The 20,918-nt window shown below is 34.6% G+C and overlaps 1 protein-coding gene across 2 annotated transcripts in view; it reads right to left on the minus strand.

Moving 5' to 3' along the window:
• dsf (nuclear receptor dissatisfaction) overlaps positions 1–15,441 on the minus strand; it is a 189,342-nt gene extending 173,901 nt beyond the window's left edge. For both annotated transcript variants that reach the window (XM_081732404.1, XM_081732403.1), the window contains exon 1: positions 15,296–15,441. In XM_081732404.1, the coding sequence (XP_081588530.1) occupies positions 15,296–15,305 (10 nt within the window). In that variant the 5' untranslated portion in view covers positions 15,306–15,441. The remainder of the gene's footprint in view (positions 1–15,295) is intronic.
• Positions 15,442–20,918: the final 5,477 nt, after the last annotated feature.

Below are 20,918 nucleotides of genomic sequence, written 5' to 3' on the forward strand. Positions count from 1 at the left end.
ACACGTTACGTATGGTTTTACACCTTTCTGGGTCGAAACATAAGGTGTGATACGTCATAACTTAAAACTAAAGAATTTTTTGTTAGGCCTATTTTTACTATTTTTTGAGTTACTTACTTTTGCACCTATAACAAAAATTCCCTTTTTCTCGATTTTCCCGCTCAGATACTCGACGGAGACATGCAAATGGAAAACGTTTCAAAGGCTGTTCTATTCTGAAGAGAATGAGGTACGAACCATAATGCTAATGTAAATAAGAATGTCTCAGGAAATTTTTACCTGAGATCTTGTTTTAAACGGAAATTTATGGTACTGTGGGCATATTATTTTTTGGCGGGCTTACTTTTGCACCTAGAAGATCGATATTTTGCACATACATTCAGTGTACTCCTTAGTATTCTACAGATATATTTCAGATCTCTGCGGTGCCCCAAGTTGTGTTCAAACGGGTAAAAAGGTTTTAAAAAGGGATATTTTAATAAATCTCTTTATCGAGATTTTCCCGCCTCAGATACATGATGAAGACATGTAATTGGTAACGTTAGAAAGTACTTTCCATTCTGAAGAAAATGAGGTACGAACCATGATCCTAGGGTAAATAGGGATGTCTTAGAAAATTTCCCGTTTTTGCGTGAATTTGGGGTATTGTGGGGATATTTTTAGCACATGTGTTAATATATATATATTTACCTTACTGTTCTAAATAGAAACTTGAAATTTTGTAGACATATTCACTATACCCTTAACATTTTTCAGTTGATTTTGAGATCTGTGTGTTAACACAGGGGGGGAGGGGTCCAGAAATGCTAAAAAAGGGATATTTTAACAAAAATCCCATTTTTTGTAATTTTTCCCGCCTCAGATACATGACGGAAACATATGAATGGTACTGTTTGAAAGACTGTTCTATTCTGATGAGAATGAAGTGTAAAACATGACCCTAGGATGTCTCAGAAAATTTTTATATTACATCCGAATCTTTTTGAGTCATCTGGGCCACTGTGGGGATGTTCTTAGCTGATTGGTAATTTGTTTCTCGCATCCTTACTATTCAAGATAGAAGCTTGAAATTTTGTACACACGTTTCGTATACCATTTAGTATTTTTCAGTTTATTTTGAGATCTGTGTGTTAACACAGGGTGTTCCGGAGGGACCCAAAATAGAAAAAAGGGATTTTTTCTACCAAAAGCCTTATTTTTCCCCTCAAACTTTCCGTTTCAGGGACATGATAGGGAAATGTGAATAATGCCGTTTTAACACAGCGTATAATAAGGAAAGGAAATTTCAAATGTAATTTCTGGTATCATTATCAGGTTAACTTTTCAGAGGTTAACAGGATTTTCCACTAGTGTTATGTTCTTCCAATGAATTCAATTTGATTATGAGATTTAAACTGACTGTTACTTCATTTTTAATTAAAATTCGTAGTTTCATGAATGGGAAATGAAAGAAACATAACTCAGCATGTCAGAAGGCTACTGATGATGTGTCAGTAGAGACAAGAGACACACGTACTAGAAAACATGCTACAGGCTAAACCAGTAACGTCTTAGTTACTGTTCCATTTTCAGGTTTTTTTTTTTTTTTTTTTTTTTTTTTTTTAAGAACATGCGTCGTGTACTTACGTAACATCCTATATTACTGAGAAAGTAAACCTGATAGCGAAATTCTGATTTCAGATTTGAATTTAACATGGTAAATTACTATAGACCTACAGACTTTTATCCCAGAAATATAACTTTTTTAGAATATTGTAATTATACATCACAAGAACAGTTTTCATATTTTTGTACCTAATTCGAAACGTCCACGTATTTGTCCGTTTGCAAAATATATCTTTAATAATTAAAAACAGGGAAATGTAAGTGAACAATTCTTTCAGATGATTTTAAAATGAAACTTTGGATGTGTTCCCGTTTGGCCTTTTCCCGTTTCGCCTTGTGCCTGTTTTCATTACTTCAGGCCATGATGCTAAGATAGTATATGCTAATTTGATTGTAAAGCGAAACAGGAATTCCCCTTTGCCCTTTCCATTTCGCCTTACACCAGCGAAGGGGATTTTCAAGTTATGATAGGGAAATTTAGTGTCATTTTGGAAAACATTTGTAATGCTAGTAGTATTTACGTTTGAACGAACAGAATAGCGTATAATCAAAGCAAGTATTCAGAATGTTGTGTTATCTGCGTCGCTGTTTAAAAAATTGCTCATGTAGCCTTGTATTTGTACCTCACATATGAAGAAGAGAGCGGCGGAAGAACGAACATCAACAATTACTAAGACATATAGGTAAGTATAGGTAAGTATATATAATAGTTGTAATAAGATATAAGTAATTTTGACACTGAAGCTTCTCTGCATGTTTCTAATATTTACTCGTGCAACTTTTCCAAAAGTTATTTTAGAACTTTAGATGTGGAACTTTTCTTAAATGGCATCCTAGATAGCACACAAATACATAGTCCATTTTTTTTTTTTTTTTTAATTTATAGTGTAACACAATTAACCGGTCGTAGTTAAGCAATATTCCGTCTGTCTTTACTTTCTAGAGGGAAAGTACGACTTTTTTTTTTTTTTTTTTTTTTTTTTTTTTTTTTTGCTGTTGATGTTTAAAATGAATTTATTTTCTTCTCTCCAGGAAGAAGATTGCTAAGGGAAATTACTGTGGTGAAACTGCATCTGTTGTCCCTATTTTTGGTGCCGTTAAACACTCTCTACATAACGTACGAGCATGAACCGGGCACCACTATCGCAAAGATTGAATAAATTGAATGTGGAAGGATCGTGGAGCGAAACGCAGGACGGCAAAAACTTTTATTGGGGGATGAAGGCGATGACACCAGTAGAATTCTTGTAAGTTATATTTTAGTCATCAAGAAAATGGTTTATCATTTCTTACGTTCTTCTTGTTTCTTTTTCTTTTCTTTTCTTTTTTCTTTTTTCTTTTTTTTCTTTTCTTTTCTTTTTTTTCTTTTTTTTTTTTTTTGAAATCGTGAAAATCTGTTATGACAATAGTAATAGGAGTAAGAATATTAATATTAAAGCATTTTCTTTAGAATGTCTGTGTTGTTTATTCTAGTCTTTCTATCTTCAACAGGTTTTCGGCACTATTGGAACTTTGAAAATTATGTGTCAGTGCGACAGGATTGTAATGGAGGGACACTTAAGACTGTACCTCTCCTTTTCTCCCAAATGTACATCCTGCACGGAAAATATTTCGGCCAGATATTTGTTCTCCTCTTCTGCATATTGCCCAGTAAAAAGCAAGAGACACATGTAAGATTACTGGAGATAATCATGGAAGAAGCTGAGAAATTTGGACTGCGTTTCAAATTGAAAGAAGTTTCTATTGATCTTAAGAAAGTAGCAATCAATGCTATAAATAAAGTATTTCCTGGTTAAAATCACAGGATGTTCCTTCCACTTCTCTCAGTCTGTTTGGAGGAAGGTTCAGCAGTTAGAACTTTCTCAATTGTACAAAGAGAACACTGATGTAAAAAGATGGATTCGACATGCAGCAGCATTGCCTCTGGTACCAACTTCCCATTTAGATGTAGTGTTTGTACGTTTGCAAGAAGATGCGCCTGACGTTCTATGAAGGAGGAGTTCCATGATTATCTTATAGACACTTGGCTGGATGATGGTGACACGTTATTTTCTCTGTAAGTATGTTTTCTTTCCTACATAAATAGATGGCGTTTAGTGCAAAAAATTAATGATTGTTTTTTATTATTAAATCATTAATTAAGCTATCCCGAGCACTCTACAGTATAGCATTTTTTCCATTAACACCTAATGTAAAGTGTAATATAGATTTTCTTGCGACGTGCATATTGAAGATTCTACATTCACTGATTTGTAAATTATCAAAAGAACACATTCTTTTGCTTTGCAAAAGAAATAAATTAGGTTCACCCAAAATTTTGCCATCGACTTTCCAACGTAGATTCTCCTGCAATCCTTTGAATTTTTAATGTGCTAATGATGTACTTTTACGTATTTGCAGTGACTTGTGGAATCACTTTGAAAACGATCAAGAACAAATGACTAACAATGCAAGACAGTGGCTCGTCAAATTACGAAGAAAGGCATCAAGGGATCACTTAGACATACATTCTTTCATTGAATTAATGAAAGACAGGCAACGTGAAAATGAAAGATTGCGAGTACTTCTTCAAGTGGTTATCAGAAAACACACTTAGAAAGCTAAGGTAGAGACGGTTTGACGTCAGGATTCACCGCCTAAAAGATAGACTTAAGAACAGTGAAATTGATGTAATTTCATATACTGATGCTGTTTCATATTATATCCACATAGAAACTTGATATGCTATTTCGGGTGTGATAATAAAATTTATGTTCTAAGATATTTGAGTTTAATTTGTCTGAAATAGAAGAGACGTTGCAGTTGAGAATAAGATAAATCCCTCTTTGTTACAGAAACAGAGTGAAAATTCCCTTGTATGTTATAAGGTCAAGCAGGAAAAGGCCAAACGGGAATTCCCCTTCCGCCTTAAGATAACATCCTTATCGGTTGTATGGCAAAATGTTTTGAGGGCATAAGGCGAAACGGAAAAAGGCGAAACGGGCATAAATTAGTATACTAAAATATATTATAAAAAAGCGATAGAAAGATTCAGAGAACATAGACATACAAAGTTTGATTTATAATCTGAGTTGGTAGTTTTCTTTTATTTTATTTTTTTATTTTTTTTTATTTTTTTTATTATTATTATTATTTTTTTTTTTTACTCTGTAAAGTTTTGTGTTTCCCATCGCTAGATTTGCTATCGGTACGATTTTTCTAACATTGACCCATGTTCTTTTATTTCACCAAAGATAATTTGGGATTTTAGCTTTAGTGAAAATGGCAAAACTGCTCTTGTAGAGCAACCTGTAAAAAAAAGCTATGTACCTAGGTATAATAAATTGAGTTCTTTTCCTTTTTTGACTTGTAAGATATACTATTTGAAGGCCTTATTTTTGTAACTATTTTCTCATAATGGTTGTGACATAGTTTAGATGGATCTCATAAATTGAGTGGCCTAAATTGTATATTGCACATCTGATATACAGGGTTGTCAAGGGTGTGAAAACGATGGAATAAATTTACAACACTACCAAAACTATGAAATCGAGTTTTATTAGTGTGATGCATGACAGAGTGAAAATATTCCACTTTACATGAGAGCCTCTGCGACCATTTTGGAAGGTATCATACTGGATTTTAATTAATTCAGTGAAATGGGAACTTTACGATCCGATATTATTGTTGAAATAAGGTGTAATTTCGTAACGATATTATGGTAGTTTCCTCTCTGCTTGTTTGCATCCTGAACAAAATTATGATCATAAATTTACAATGACAAGTTTTTGTATCTAGACCTATGTGATCAAAATTTCGTTAACAAAGAATATAGAAAACAATCTTGTTAATGTCTTTAAAAATCACACTTTATTTCAAAAATAGTAGTGTATCGTAAAGTCTATATTTCACTTAATTAACTCAAATCCAGTATGACTACTTCCAAAATGGCCGTAGAGGCTCTCATGTAATATGGAATATCTGTACTCTGTCCTGCATTACCCAAAAAGCCTCGATTACATATTTTTAGTAGTGTTCTAAATTTATTTAATCGTTTTCACACGCTTGGAAATCCTGTATATTTAGGGAATATGCAACCAGCGATACCAACCATTGTTTCAATTAATGCATGTAAATGCTTCAGTAGGAGACAAAAAAAAAATGCATAACATTTTGTGATTTCAGCAAAACGTTTATCTGCATAATAAATTTTATGCACACAAGTGCATCAATTAACACAGTTTTCATTATGCATTTAGTTGCATCCTTAAAAATTATGCATCTAAACGTTTTGCTGGAGTCACAAAAGTTATGCATTTTTCTGTGTCAACTAACGCGTCTATGGTTCTGTGTGCAGTCAGGATGGTGGGCAGGTGGAATCGAACTTACGACCTCCAGAATGCGAAGCTAACGCTCTACCACTTGAGCTACTTCGCTCGGTATACATTATTAGATTTTACATTACATTAAAAGAAAAGAAACAGTTAGACCTTTCTTCTAGTAAAAAGCAAATTTTCGATTTTCACTCTACCAATAAACTGCCCTTATTTTAGGAGATAATTCGAAAATTCGAAAAGAAAAATGGAAACTTCCATAAAATTTGTTCTCGATACATTAAACGGTATGGCTTTTAGGCATATATATATATATAGTTGCGGATCCAGGATATGATCAAGGGAAGGACTAAACCATAATTAGCCGCTTTATCCAGAGTAAAGAAAGTAGGATTGAAGCGATAGTAAAAATTCAGAATCAATTTTGCCTTTATAATATTGTACAGGTAAAATAAATCAGCTCTGCAGCGTCGTTTGTCAGGAGAACATAAGTTCGTTAAAGACATTAGTTTTTGTTTCGAGTAATTACGTAAATCCGGGATTCCAAATTTAACAATGACAAGAAAGAAGTTTAATACAGAGTCAATGCGAGATAGATTTAGAGAGAGAACAGGTTGGCAAGATGGTGTAGAATGTTCTACACAATGGAGCGTCATGCTCTTCAATTATTTCAATTTAATTATTAACGGCAATTTCAATTTTGGACATAATTTAGTGTATTACAATTTTGATAGTGTTTTACATAATTTTTTGTATGTTCTACGCTTCTGCCTTCCTCTTTAATTCACAAACTAGTGTGGAAACAGAACTATTTGAAACAGGCCAATTCGTCCATTTTGGAACGGGCCATCTTTTACAATTATAATAACAACAAAAAGATTTAAAACAATTCTAGTGAAGCAGTCAACTTGGCCTTAGTGCTGTGACTTTTTAATTATAAAATCTCCCGCGAGGGAGATGAATAGAATAGAGATAGATTTAGTAGGTACTGCCATGTTCGAAATAAGTTAACAAAATTCAATGCTCGGGGAAATAAAAGCCTTATAAAACATCGTAAGGACATATGGATAAACGAACGAACATGAATGGACATATTGACATTCACAAATCTCTTTATTCGCATGTAGATAATACGAAACGTTTAGATCTGTTGAAATCCCAAATTCGATTTCTACTTTTCAAGATCTTTAGACATCCTTCACTAACATGTGACTCAAAGGTAAAACGGGAACAACTCAATGGAACGTTTAGGCAAGCTATACTTTTTTTTTTTTCATTGTAAAATATATGACGTGCATTTCGTTTCTAGTGTATGTACACTTATGTTCAAAATGATTGTGGCATATCTATAACTGTCTTCTTGTAAGAATATAATTTGATAATGATTTTGCAGAGTACTTTTAATAATGATACTATGTGTATGATTGGGAAATGTATATTTGTGGTAAATTTCATAGGAAAAGAATTATAAATACGAAAATTAGAATGAGTAAAACAAAATGTTGCTAAATGGACAAGAACGTTTTATTTTCGTTTTATTGTTCTTATTTACTGCTCTTTTGACATAAAATTTGCCACATACATGTCTTTACCCATTATACACATACTAACATTATAAGAAATACCTGGCGAGTTCGTTATCAAATTATATTCCTACAACAACATATTTATAGACATGCGACAATAAATTTGAACATGAGTGTACATATTTAGCTCATTGTGTTCTTTCTAAATAAACAAAATAAGACAAAAAATATACATTTGTGAAACTTAGTATTAAGGATGTTTGAACACTAATATTCTGTCACAATTTCATTGTATGCTTTACATTCTAAAACAAACGTACTCACCCTGAGGCATGCGTATCCCCAGGGGTATGCAATGACCTCTGGGCGGCAGTAATTTTGTCACCGAAAATTTCGTCATCAAAATATTAACATGTAGGTGATTTCGTCACTGGAAAATTTTACACAGTAATTTCGTCCCCAAAATATTAGCATATAGGAAATTTTGTCACAGTTATTTTTACACCTTTGTTGAACTAAGTAGAGATAAAGTAAACGACCAAAACAGCTTACCTTATCTTAATCAAGGTTGGCAAAACCCAAAATTTGTAAATATTAATATACAAACTCATTAGGGACCCATTTAGGATGTGCTTTTAGCATTTGCTGAAGCTAGCATATTGTTCTTCCTCTGGTGTTGTTGCATCAAGTATCCGAAACTTTGATTTTGCAGTGTCCAACACCAACTGAATTGTTTTCCAAGTTTGATTAAGATAAGGCAAGCTGTTTTGGTCGTTTATTTTTTCTCTACTTAGTTCAACAAAGGTGAAAAAATAATCGTGACAAAATTTCCAATAAGCTAATATTTTGGTGACGAAATTAGTGTGTAGAATTTTCGGTGACAAAATTACGTAAGTTCATGACCTTTTAGGGGATATTTAAATTTGAAATAACATAATTCTATTAAATGTACAGCATGATTCATAGTTTTATACTATAACTGGGTTATTTAATTAATAAGTACTAAATTATATATTTTTGAAATTGTTACCTATAGCTTGAATTAAGGATAACTTATATCTCGGGATACACGTTTGAATGGAGTAGTATGATTTGGAGAACGCGGAAAGGAAAAGAGAGTTGAATTCTTGTGTTGTAAACAATGATTTTTTTTTTTTTTTTTTTTTTGCAAGACGGTCTTGTTGGAAACTTGTTTATTTACCCATGTTCATGTCTTCAATCCTGGGGCAAATTCAGGAGGGGGCAATTGCCCCTCCCAGAAAAGGAAACTTTCTTATTTTATATATAAATAAAACCCATCCCAGAGTTTGGAGCTCTTAAGAGTCTTCATTTCAGCGAAATTAAAATACTGCTAATTTTACAGTGATTATGTGATATCTTCAAATAGATAAAAGATAATCGAAATGTGGAACAAGAGCGCCAATATTATTTTACATGAGAAACCGTTATCACGACTCACTTATCTGCTTTCGATTTCGAGCCATTTTGAAAATCGGCATTTATTTTCGCGTTTCTAAACAGCTGAAAACATAAAGCCACTAGGTGACTTGTGATAACGGTACCTCACGCAAAATAATATTGTCTAGGGCGCTCTTGTTCCATATTTCAATTATCTTTTATCTATTTGAAGATATCACATAATTACTGTAAAATTAGCGGTATTTTAATTTCGCCGGGATGAAGACTCTTAAAAGTAGCTCTAAGTAGCAGTATTACAACTCGCCGCCCCTCCCCCAGAAGTCCGTCCTGGATCCGACCCTGCTTCAATCACATGGAGCAGCGTTGAAAAAGTTGTTCTTTCAAAAACTTTGGAATCATTGACATTTCTTTTGACAGTTTTGTAAAGAAAAATTTGCTGCTATTATATTTTATGTACATGCAAGTGAATTCTCATAATAAACATGTATATATCTAACAGATATATGTTAAATATGATTGTAAAACAAAGCGAATAATTTTACTCGATTGAACATCTGTTATGTGCCATTAATAAATATATTAAATAGATATCAATGAAAATCTGTCAGTTTAACGTCCCACGTTTATGCCACTAGACTAAGGGAGACGTAAGATTAACAGAAGTGAATGATGATGGAAGAAATGGTGGAATGATAAAGTGGGAGTACCCTGAGAAAAACACTTATATTATCCACCACAAACGAACTTGGCCGGGAATCGAACCAGCGACCGCACACACTAGAGTTAAACACTCTACCACTGAACTACCGTGTTCTGTTACATATCAATAAAACATGTTAGAATTACAAGATGCAGATAACTAAATGGCAATAAAATCGTTCCTAATTACAAGCTCTGTTTAAATATACAGTGTGTCTATAAAAGAACTCCGGGGTTTTGAGGCAAAATAAGTAAAAAAAAAACGTACATTTCTGTGTGCGTGAGGCACTGGACGCTCGGCTCGGCAACAGATAGATTGGAAGGGAGGGACCTATTCCATGGCCTCCAAGGAGCCCTGATATGACTCCGTTGGACTTTTTCTTCTGGGGGCATATCAAGAATCTTGTGTATGCGGAAAAAATTCGTAATGTTCGTCATCTCACCGAACGAATACTGATTCACTGACTACCGCAGCCGCTACGTCGTTTCAAGGTCAACGCTCCACAGCGCTGCCACCTGTTGATAAAAACATTTTCAATTAGTATGACTAAAACTTTTTGAGCTAGTCGTTTCAGAGAAATTAACTAAATTTTGCTCTCTTTTATCGTTAATGAGATATGAATTTTTAAAACCCCGGAGTTCTTTTATAAACACCCTGTATATCCATCCAACCACCCCATGAAATCCCTACTGTATTTATGCTATTATTTAAGGAGATTTTTAATTTTTCATGAGCAATTTTATATTGATTGGCAAGCAGTAGAATAAATAGATACACTCATGTCCAAAATGATTGTCGCCTATCTATAACTGTCTTCTTGTAAGAATATAATTTGATAATGATTTTGCAGGGTACTTTTAATACTGATACTATGTGTATAATCGAGAAATGTACATTTGTGGGAAATTTCATAGGAAAAGAATTATAAATACGAAAATTAGAATGAGTAAAGCAAAATGTTGCTAAATGGACAAGAAAGTTTTAATTTTCGTTTTATTGTTCTTATTTACTGCTCTTTTAACATAAAATTTGCCACATACATGTCTTTGCCGATTATACACATACTAACGTTATAAGAAATACCGAGCGAATTCGTTATCAAATTATATTCCTACAACATATTTATAGACATGCTACAATAATTTTGGGGTGTACATAAGCGTTGTTGTAGGCAGTGCAGGTAGTGACATCTATTTGTGCTACTATTTATTTATTAAGATTAGAGTGACGCAGAGATTGATATGGGGTTGAGCGCTCACCTCTTCGTGTGTGGGGTCGCTGTTTCGATTCCACCCCGCGCTAAAGTAGGCTTTGTAGTGAACAAACACCGTTTACGCGGATTTCTCTCGGGATTCTCCCATTTCTTTCATTTGGGCATTATCACTCTTCTCGTCCTTATCGCCTCTTTTAGCCTCGGTTTTTAATCATAAGACGTTAAACAAACAAACAAACAAACAAAAAACAGGGACGTTTGGAGCAGTGTTCGAAGTGGAAATAAGTAGAGGCGGTATGCTTTTCTACGATTTTGACTCGCCAAACCGTCTATCTAAATGTTGAAATGCAATTATGGTTTGTTTCCTAAAAGATTGCATTTTTACTTATACAGAGCGTTCAAAAAGTCTCTATACACCTGAATTGTCACATATTCAAAGCAACGAGAAAATTATTTTACTCAAAATTTATTATATTTTATGGCATAAAAGCACTATGTACAGGCCGTAGCACAAACACACACATTTTAACACACATTTTCACAGCAAATGTTGGAAATGTCCCCCATGAGCCTCCAAACATGCTTCCACACGATTCATGTTTATAGAGACTTTTTGAACGCTCTGTATAATGACTCAAAACCAAGGGATGAGAACTTTTTTCCTAGTTACGGATGGGAAATGGAGAGACTTTGTCCCCACCTCCATTTTCTGCGAATAGTAAAAAAAAAAACTTATGTTGTATTATAGGGAATTATATACAAAAATTTTCTAAAATCGACTTTTTTTTATATTAACAATTTTTAAACAATTTCCTACGGGAACTAAGTTTCGGATTCCCCACTCGACTGAGATATTTCAGACACCGGACGGATGTTATCAAATTATTAGAAAGACTCAAAAATACGTTTTAATGAAAGTATATAGGATCCATCAATTTAATATTCTTAACATACCACACAATAGCCGAACACTTAAACGAAATAGCAAATATTTTGGTTGCATATACTATATTTTTTTCTCATAAATACCAAACTAAGATAGATACAAAAGAATTCCTGGCCAACTCATAACAATAGTTTCCGAATTCTATTTAAATGAGTGGCCTCAATACATTGTCTTTTGTTTGTATTGGGTTCATGACTGATTTCTTTCTGTCATGTGACCATTATTTTTAACCAACACAGCCAACATGAAATTAAATGAAAATGAAATGAAATCTTTGAGTTTTACGTCCCACGATTATGCCGGTTAGGCTAAAGGAGACGGTGATGATGAGTAATCAATGAAATGGCGGAATGAAGAAAGTGAAAGGAAACGGGAAAACCCTGAGGAAACCCACGCACACGGTGTTTGTCCACCACAAAGTTCACCTGGGAGCTACTTCGTGGCTAAGCGGTTACCATACGCGCTTTTGGCGTGCGAGACCCGGGTTCGATTCCCAGCGGGAGCTCATGTGGTTCAGATTCCACGTAGTAATTCTACGTTTCATATAGCCTCACTTCTGAAAAGGACGCTAAACTAAAATCAACAACAACAAAGTTCACTTGGCGGGGGCTGGGATCGAACCCGGGACCCCAAGCATCAGAGGTGAACGCTCTACCACTGAGCCACTGTGGCCCACACACAGCCAACACGAGTTCTTGCGTAAGGGCAAGGGGTGAACTTCTTTGTAGATACTTAATTTTAAAAACAAAAGATAGACGAAATATTTTTAAAAATGTTGGTGATGGAAATTTAAAAAAATAATTTATATATAAGAAATAAAATCTTTGACGTTTCAAAGCAATTTGTCAATTACTGTATATAAAAATAGATTTATTGAAGGTATATTAGCATCCCTTTTCCAGTGACGGTATGTCTTCATCATAGATAAACCAGAAGCGGTATGGCATACTACCGCCTCACTTCGACCACTGGTTTGGAATTATAAACATTTGGTATTCAACTTTTTAATTCATTTAAAGGATATTCATCAATTGTACACTATTCAGTAGCACCTAAGAGAGAGAGAAAAAAGAAAAGAAATGTCCAAAGATGAGAGATATACCAAATGATAATCCTGATTGAGCATAACAAAATGATATACATGAGTGTGAGATCTGATGTGCAGTTTTCGAGATTATATTTGATTATATTTAATTTAATTTCATTTGATTTCATTTAATTTCATTTGATATTAGTTTAGCAAGGCTATATATTCAAATATAATCAAATGAAATGAAATCAAATATAATCAAATGAAATAAAATGAAGTCAAATGAAATGAAATAAAATAAAATAAAATAAAATAAATGAAATAAAATGAAACGAAATCAAATTAATATAATCTATATATATTAAAATGAAAGTAACTATGTTTGTGAGTTATTACCTCTTAAGCCACCCGACTGATCTCGATCAAATTTTCAACATAGATGAGGTTGGAGTCTAGGATAGTTTTTGTCATTTCACTTTGACGATGCAACTTAGGGGAGAGAGAAGGGATAGATATTTAAAAATGATCGAAAATGGTCGAAATTATTGTTGAATCTATAGTTTTCCGGCTCGCTGAGTTGAAAAGCGACATTTACAATGGGTGTTTAAACCAAATTCTGCTCACAATAGTAATATTTAATTTTTAAAACAAAAAAAAACAAAAAAAAAAAAAACGTCTATCAGAAAGCGACTTACTAATAGTAAAAAGTGAGTGACTAACGGAAATAAATCACTATTTTTTCTTATTTTAACCAAGGGAAGCGAGTAATTCACGCTACTATTTTTATATGTATACAGTGAATAAATAAATAAATAAATAAATAAAAATAATTTCTTTCGGCACAACAAAACCTATCAAGTATTATGCGCAAAACGACATACCTTTTTTTAGCATCATATAAATAATTTGTCAATTTTCTCAAAAACTACGCATGACAATTGACAATTTACTCTCAAGAATTTTTATTTTGCTAAGCTTGATAGCTTCTATCAAGTAATTTATGTATTAGAAAATATCTTTGATACTATTATAGTCGGGCAGAAACTAAAATCCAAGAGTTAATCATAACTTTGGGATATTTTTCATTAACCGAAGCACACATCCAGAAATGATTGCTGAGAGGGCCCAATACGTTTATGTGATGTTGAACCTGTCTTATTTTCCACCAGAAAAGACGATAAGTACCGTAATTGTTAATAACTGCCATCTATAATTTTCGAAAAAATAACAGAACTAGATTATTTTTATAAGAAAAGAAAAAAGTGAAAATGAGATCTTTGAATTTTACGTCCCACAGTTATGCCGTGTAGGGTAAAGAAGGTGGTGATGATAAGAAATGGTGGAATGAAGAAAGTGGGAGGAAACGGAAGAACCCCAAGAAAACCCACGGACACGGTGTTTGTCAACCACAAAGTCCACTTGGCGCGAGCTGGGATCGAATCAGGGACCCCAAGCACCAGAAGTGAACGCTCTATCACTGAGTATAAGAAAAGAAAGAGTGCACATGAGGCGTAAAATCAAATCTTTACCCTACATAAATTATTTCTCTGTTGAACAAGTATAGTTTTCTCAACAAAGTCTACAAATGTTAGTCAATCTACATTTTTTTTTTAGGGAGGATGGACCCGGTCGAACTCCGTGGATGCACCCCTGCATTAACCTTATGTCTACTATTGTCTCAGTACCTGTCATAACAACAATTTCAATGACCGTATGCTTCACTATCAATTTCACCGTAACAGCTAACGTTGTTATTGTAACGCAGTGGCGTATCTAACGGGGACTTCCGGGCTTAAGCCTCCCCAAATTTTATTTACTATTTTAAAGTAAATTAAATATCTTGCAGAATTTTCACATTTCCAGGAATAAAGCTAGCAAAACCCTCCCGCGAAAAAAAATCGTAAATTCGCCACTGTTGTAAGTAACATTAGCCTTAGAAAAAAGAATCTCCAATTTCTCGCATGATAATTTTAAAGTAATCCATATAGTTGTTGTTCACCTTGATACGATACGTTGATTTGCCTCTTTGGACACATCTTTTTTTCACGTTAAAGGGTAATAATTTTGTAAAATTTTTGTTTATTTATTTATGTTTTAATGTCAGCACCAAAACAAAATGTAAGGAAAACTTGCAGCCTAACACACACTGTGGTTCGATCCCAGCTCGCGCCGTGTGGACTTTTGAGTGGACAAACACCGTGCTCGTGAGTTTTCTCGGAGTTCTCCCGTTTCCTTCCACTTTCTTCATTCCACCATTTCACTCATCTCTCATCATCACCGTCTCCTTTAGCCCAACCGGCATAACCGTGGGACGTAAAACTTAAAGATTTCATTTCATTTCCGAAGCACACTGTATCCCACAGGGAATTTCCTGGAATATGTTCTAATCTCAATATGTTTTGGTTGTCAGCGACCTTCAATAAAGACTTTGTGCAATGGAGGTGTTTTCATTTTTAGCTGAAATGTAAACAACTAAAACCCATGCTTCCACTATATGAACCTTGCAATATCACATATAAAAAAATAAAAAAAGATGTACTCACCTGTTCCCATCCTCCGTGCTAGCTGCGTGTTTGTGTCCCTTCCTCCTTCTCCAGCGTGGTGAGGACTCGGATGTTGCAGAGAACAAGAAGACGCGTCCAGTGCTTTGGCGTCGCCGGAAGACGATCTTCGTATATGGCCAGGAAGCTACAAGGTGGCAGAGTAAGCCGACCTAGGATGCTTTGGCCGCTTATATACTTGCCATTTTGTCATCCCATGTACCAAGTGTGGGAATCGAAACAGGTGCTCTTTGGGGCAAGTAGTAGTGGTGGTACATACACGAGGAGGCAATTGGCGGGAACATAAAGTTCGCGTTTACGCTTCGGCCAATGTCTGCGCGGCGGTAAAACGAGTCGAATCTTCACCATGGTAACTTTCGTACTTCCTCGTGTCTCTCCGTTGATTTTGTTACATAACACCCCCTCCCCCATCTTCTATTACTTCAACACATAGACAATTTCCTTTTCAATGCGATGCTCATTTCCCCACCACCACGATATTGAAACTGTAAAAAAATGGGAGAAGAAAAAATATAAGGATCATTTTAAACTTGGGATTGTTTTTCAGGAAAGTACCTTATCGACACATCAACAACGATGCGTGCTCACGCATGTTTTGGTTCGAGCGTTCTTCAATCCCAGCCGCAATGCCAAAAAATCCCTGGGTATTTCGGTTTCCTGATCACTTTTTCATTGACCCTTCCCTCCACCCCCAGTTGGCCTTATTTTTCCACGATCCTTGTATCAAGCAAAGAACTGGGGGGATTTTTCCTCTGCTGCAGGGTTGGAATTTTTTTTATAGTCAAACATTTTATCTTTCACTTTTCTGCAAAACTCGGTAAGATTCTGTACACCTGTTCCATAGATGGACAGTTTCAGTCATTTGCGTCCATAAGGACAGCCCTCATTAGTGTATGGGAGGGAAGGCTTAAAATTGTTTGAGGGTGAGTGAAGACGGAAGTGATAATTTCATTTGAGAATGAAGGTAATTAACGGAAGTCGTTCTAAATGATAACAAGCATTAAGTTCCGCAGAGAAAGCTTGAATTATATTGGCTGTCTCACCCTAAAGATAACCAAATTTTTTGTTCTTCTAGCAAAATCTATTTTACTATTACTAATTGGTAAAAGCTAGAAATTTCTGAGAGATCAGACGAAACACAGCTTTTCCTAGATAAATAAGTATACTTTCTGAGACTAGAAAACACTTTCAAGACACTTTTTTTTGAGACGAGCTTCAGTTCTTGCCTCTTAGGCAAGCCTACTTTTCTGGTTCTTGGTTTACCCAAAGGTCTCTTTTCACAGAGATTTCCTAATTAAAATTTTGTAAATCCAATTGATATTTTCTATGCGAGAGATACAACATGTTCAACCATCATTAACAACTCACTTGCTATTCGATCTATGAAAGTTATGACAATTTGCACTATGTAAAAAAAAAAATAAATAAATAAAAAATTTAAAAAAAAACTAAAATTTGCTTTGTATGCCCATTAATGTTTGACAGTGTAACCTTTTGCAAGGTTACTTAAAATCTACTAAAAGAGCAAAAATTAAGCTTTCATTTGACACCTGGATGAGCCCAATAACTTCAAAATAAGAAAGTTATGATAATTTTAGTTCCATGATGCTGACTGCCGAAAAGTGAAATTGACGAAAAAATTCACATTTTTTAAAAATTTCTCCCCGGCCCATTTCTCATCCAAAAAATCAGAAAAAAATTAATTTAGCAAAATTTCATTGGTATTTATGTATGAAAAAAGTTTGAAGAGAATCTGAGACATTGAAGCACTGTGCTTTAGGTGATTTGACATGGAATAACCCAACAGGCAAAACAGAGTTAGTTACAAAATCCGAACGAGATAACTGCACAAAAATTCGTTGTCATCTGGCGGAAAGCTTTCAAAACTTTAAAACAAAGAAACGCGATTTTTTGAAGGCTAAAACTGATTAACTTGAAGGCAATAGTAAAAACAATATTTATAAGAGCATAAACGAATTCAAGAAAGGCTCAATCTCGTGCTTATATACGAAAGGAAGCCGAGGAAACAATTATCACTCATACAGATAGTATCTCGAATAGATGGAAACATTTTTGGACGGTTTGCTTAACACGCAGCCAAAAACTAATGTTTATGGAGAAAGTGAAATTCATACAGCATAATCGTATATCCAGAACCTAATCAGAAATAGAAATCGCTATTAAAAAAAAAAAAATACAAATCTCCGGGTGTAGACGAAATTCTGGCTGACTTAATTTTAGTTGGAGATGAAAAATTGTTGAACAAAATATACGAATTCATTCTCCTTATCTGGAACAAGGAGGAATTGCCACAAGACTGGAAAGAGTCAATCATTGTAGCAATTCACAAGAAAAGCAACAAACCTTCATCATTTTTACATAATGTTCATGTTTCTACCCCATAGAATACAATACTCCATACGAAGCATTATATGAATCTTTTTTTCGACTCTTTATTCAAGGTTTCACAAAAAGTATTTTCTTCCTCCTTAAAGACTTATTAGTCATTTCTATCCTTGGTTTTATTTCACGTTCACACTTCATATTATCATTAATAATACTACTCGGGCATCAAAAATTAGTAACTTGTTCTATTTTCTCCCCTCCTACTACTATATTTGACACTGACCCCTTCGTTTCAATCACCATGGCTTTTGTCTTTCTAACATTTATCGTCATCCAATATTCTTTACAACCCTTCCTCAACTTTTCTAACATGCTATTGATTTTCTTTTCACATTTCGCCACAAATACCATATCATCTGTAAACCGTATGCATCTAGTCATACTATCTCCTACCGAAATGCCGTGTTGATTATGTAGGGTCTTTTTCACTATTTCTTCTAGATAGATATTAAATGATGTTGGTGAAAGGCAGCGTCCATATCGAACTCTCATTCCAACTGCACTTTTATCTGTCGTTTCTTCCCCTATTACAACACTTACTTGTTGGTTCATAAATAAGTTTCTTAAGACTTTTCGGTCTTTCCATCCAATCTAATCTTCGTTAGAGATCCCCACAGCAATTCCCAATTCACACGGTCAGAAGTCTAGTTCTATATTAATAAATACCAGGGTTGGCTTGTTTAAACCAAGGTGGTTTAAACCATGGTTTAAACCAAAAAACGAAAAATGTTAGTAAAAGTGTAAGTGTTCGTAAAATCTTGATGAACACACATTTGTGGGTTATCACGTTTCACTCCCGTATATTATTCATATTATACTCAGACCTAAATTTCCCCATTCATCACTCAAAGAGATTATACCACAAAAGCAACTTTTTTTTTTAATAATATATGTTTGTAAATCTTTCTTTTGTGATTTTTTTATAGTTTGTCATTATTGTTATACAATTTCAATCAAAGAAAAATTCTAAATATTGTTTCGATTTAATAATATTTACTATTAATAAAATACATCGAAATGCCGTACTTTTTTAGGGGGAGGTCATAAAACCCCATGAGAGGCATTTATTGAAATCAGAAGTATCTTTGGTATCTATTTATGTATAAATAGGTCAGAGCCAAAGTGAACTCAAATAATTCGTATCTTTATTCACTTTCCTTACTGATATGCAAATTAAGTCGTTGTATTTCTTTAACTTGGATTAATCAAAGTCGTAGTGAACTAACTTGGACTTAATTAGTTCTTCTGTACTCTGCAGTATTTTGTAATTGTCCACATCTAATTCTGTATAATGGTTTCACTTGTGCAACTGTTTATCTTTATGTCCTTCTGACATGACTCCTGAGAATTATATTAACAAGTAAGTAAGATCAGTACAACGTATTTTTATGGAGAGTCCTTCGTGAGTGAGTTGGCAGACATATCGCATTTGTGGCCAATTAGTCCCGGTTTCGAGTTCAAATGGAGGACAATTTTCTCTCGGATGTAAGCCGAGAAGCGGTTTGGATTCCACTTTAAGTTTATGTGACCCCTTCCAGCATAACCCGGTTGTTGCATAAGAACACCAAGAAGGCGAAACAGACTTATTTCTGTCCATTAATTATTTAAACCAAAAAAAATCTGGTTAAAACAAAAAAACAAATAAAAAACGGGTTTAAACCAAAAAAAAAAAGGTGCTAGAAAACTTTTGAAAAGGCTGTGAAGAGTATGGGACGAAAATTACTAAGCGCTTCGGCTGAACTTAATGGTAAGTGCCACTTCTATGATATTGAGTTATTAGAAGGAGTAGGTGTGATCAAATCACAGAAGAGCATGTAGGTAGTTTAATTTTGGAAGTGTACCTGAAAATGGCAGGGGAACCTTGTTTGTTAGCATTACATTGAATTGCGTGGAGCTTCTTTTCTACTTTACTAGGAAGTTAGAAAATGCCAATACTATCATGCTCGCTCGAACCGCTCAAATGTTAGAAAGACAAGATATATTGTGATTGGAACGAAGCAATCTATGTCAAATATAGTAGTAGGACGGGAGAAAATAGTACAAGTGACTAATTTTTGATACCCGAGTAGTATTATTAATGATAATATGAAGTGTGAACGTGAAATACAAGCAAGGATAGGAATGGCGAAAGAAGCCTTTAGGAGGAAGAAAAGTCTATTTTGTGGGACGTTGAGTAAAGAGTTGAGAAAAAGACTCATAAAATGCTTCGTGTGGAGTATTGTACTGTATGGGTCAGAAACATGGACATTACGTAAAAGTAATTAAAAGCAGTGAGAGGAATGGCGAAAGAAGCCTTTAGGAGGAAGAAAAGACTATTTTGTAGGACCTTGAATAAAGAGTTGAGAAAAAGACTCATAAAATGCCTCGTGTGGAGTATTGTATTGTACGGGTCAGAAACATGGACTTGGACATTACGTAAAAGTAATTAAAAGCAATGAGAGGAATGGCGAAAAGCCTATAGGAGGAGAAAAAAGACTATTTTGTGGGACCTTGAACAAAGAGTTTAGAAAAAGACTCATAAAATTCTTTGTGTGGGATATTGTATTGTATGAGTCAGAAACGTGGACATTATACAAAAGAGATTAATAAGATGAGAAGCTTTCGAAATGTGGGTGTGAAGAAGAATGGAGAGAATTAGGTGTATCGAGCTGAAAACGAGTGAGAGGGTGTTAGACTGGTGAGGTAGAAAAGAACAATTTTAGACGTAATTGAAAAGAAGAAGAAGAGAAACTAATTGGGATGTTTACGGAGAAGGAGCTGTCATGAGGAACATCCTACAATGTATGGAGGCAGGAAAGAGACGGAGGTGTCGAAGGAGACTACAATTGATGGACGATATCAAAGCAGAAAAATCGTACTTGAAGACGAAGAGGTTAGTGGAAGACCGTGGAGCATGGAAGCTTCTCAGTTATGGCAAGTGATCTGCCAATAATGGCAGAATACCTATGATGACGCCAAGGGCGGCGATCCTGGGGAGCCAGTGGGCCCGGGTCCCCCAGAGCTCATGTGATCCCCCCTATTGTATTTATGAATATACAATACTTGGCGTAATTTGAATGCAATTTGTCTTAAAATCCTCATACCTTTTGAATCTGAATGGAACCCCCAAAATTCACAGAGAAAATCGGCGCCCTTGGATGACGCTGAAGATGAATTGCGAGTGGAGAGCTCACGCCGCTACCGCAAGAGTGGAAATCCA

Source organism: Thermobia domestica, chromosome 1 (assembly GCF_964235325.1).
Source record: "Thermobia domestica chromosome 1, izTheDome1.hap1.1, whole genome shotgun sequence".
Taxonomy (NCBI): Eukaryota; Metazoa; Arthropoda; class Insecta; order Zygentoma; family Lepismatidae; genus Thermobia; species Thermobia domestica.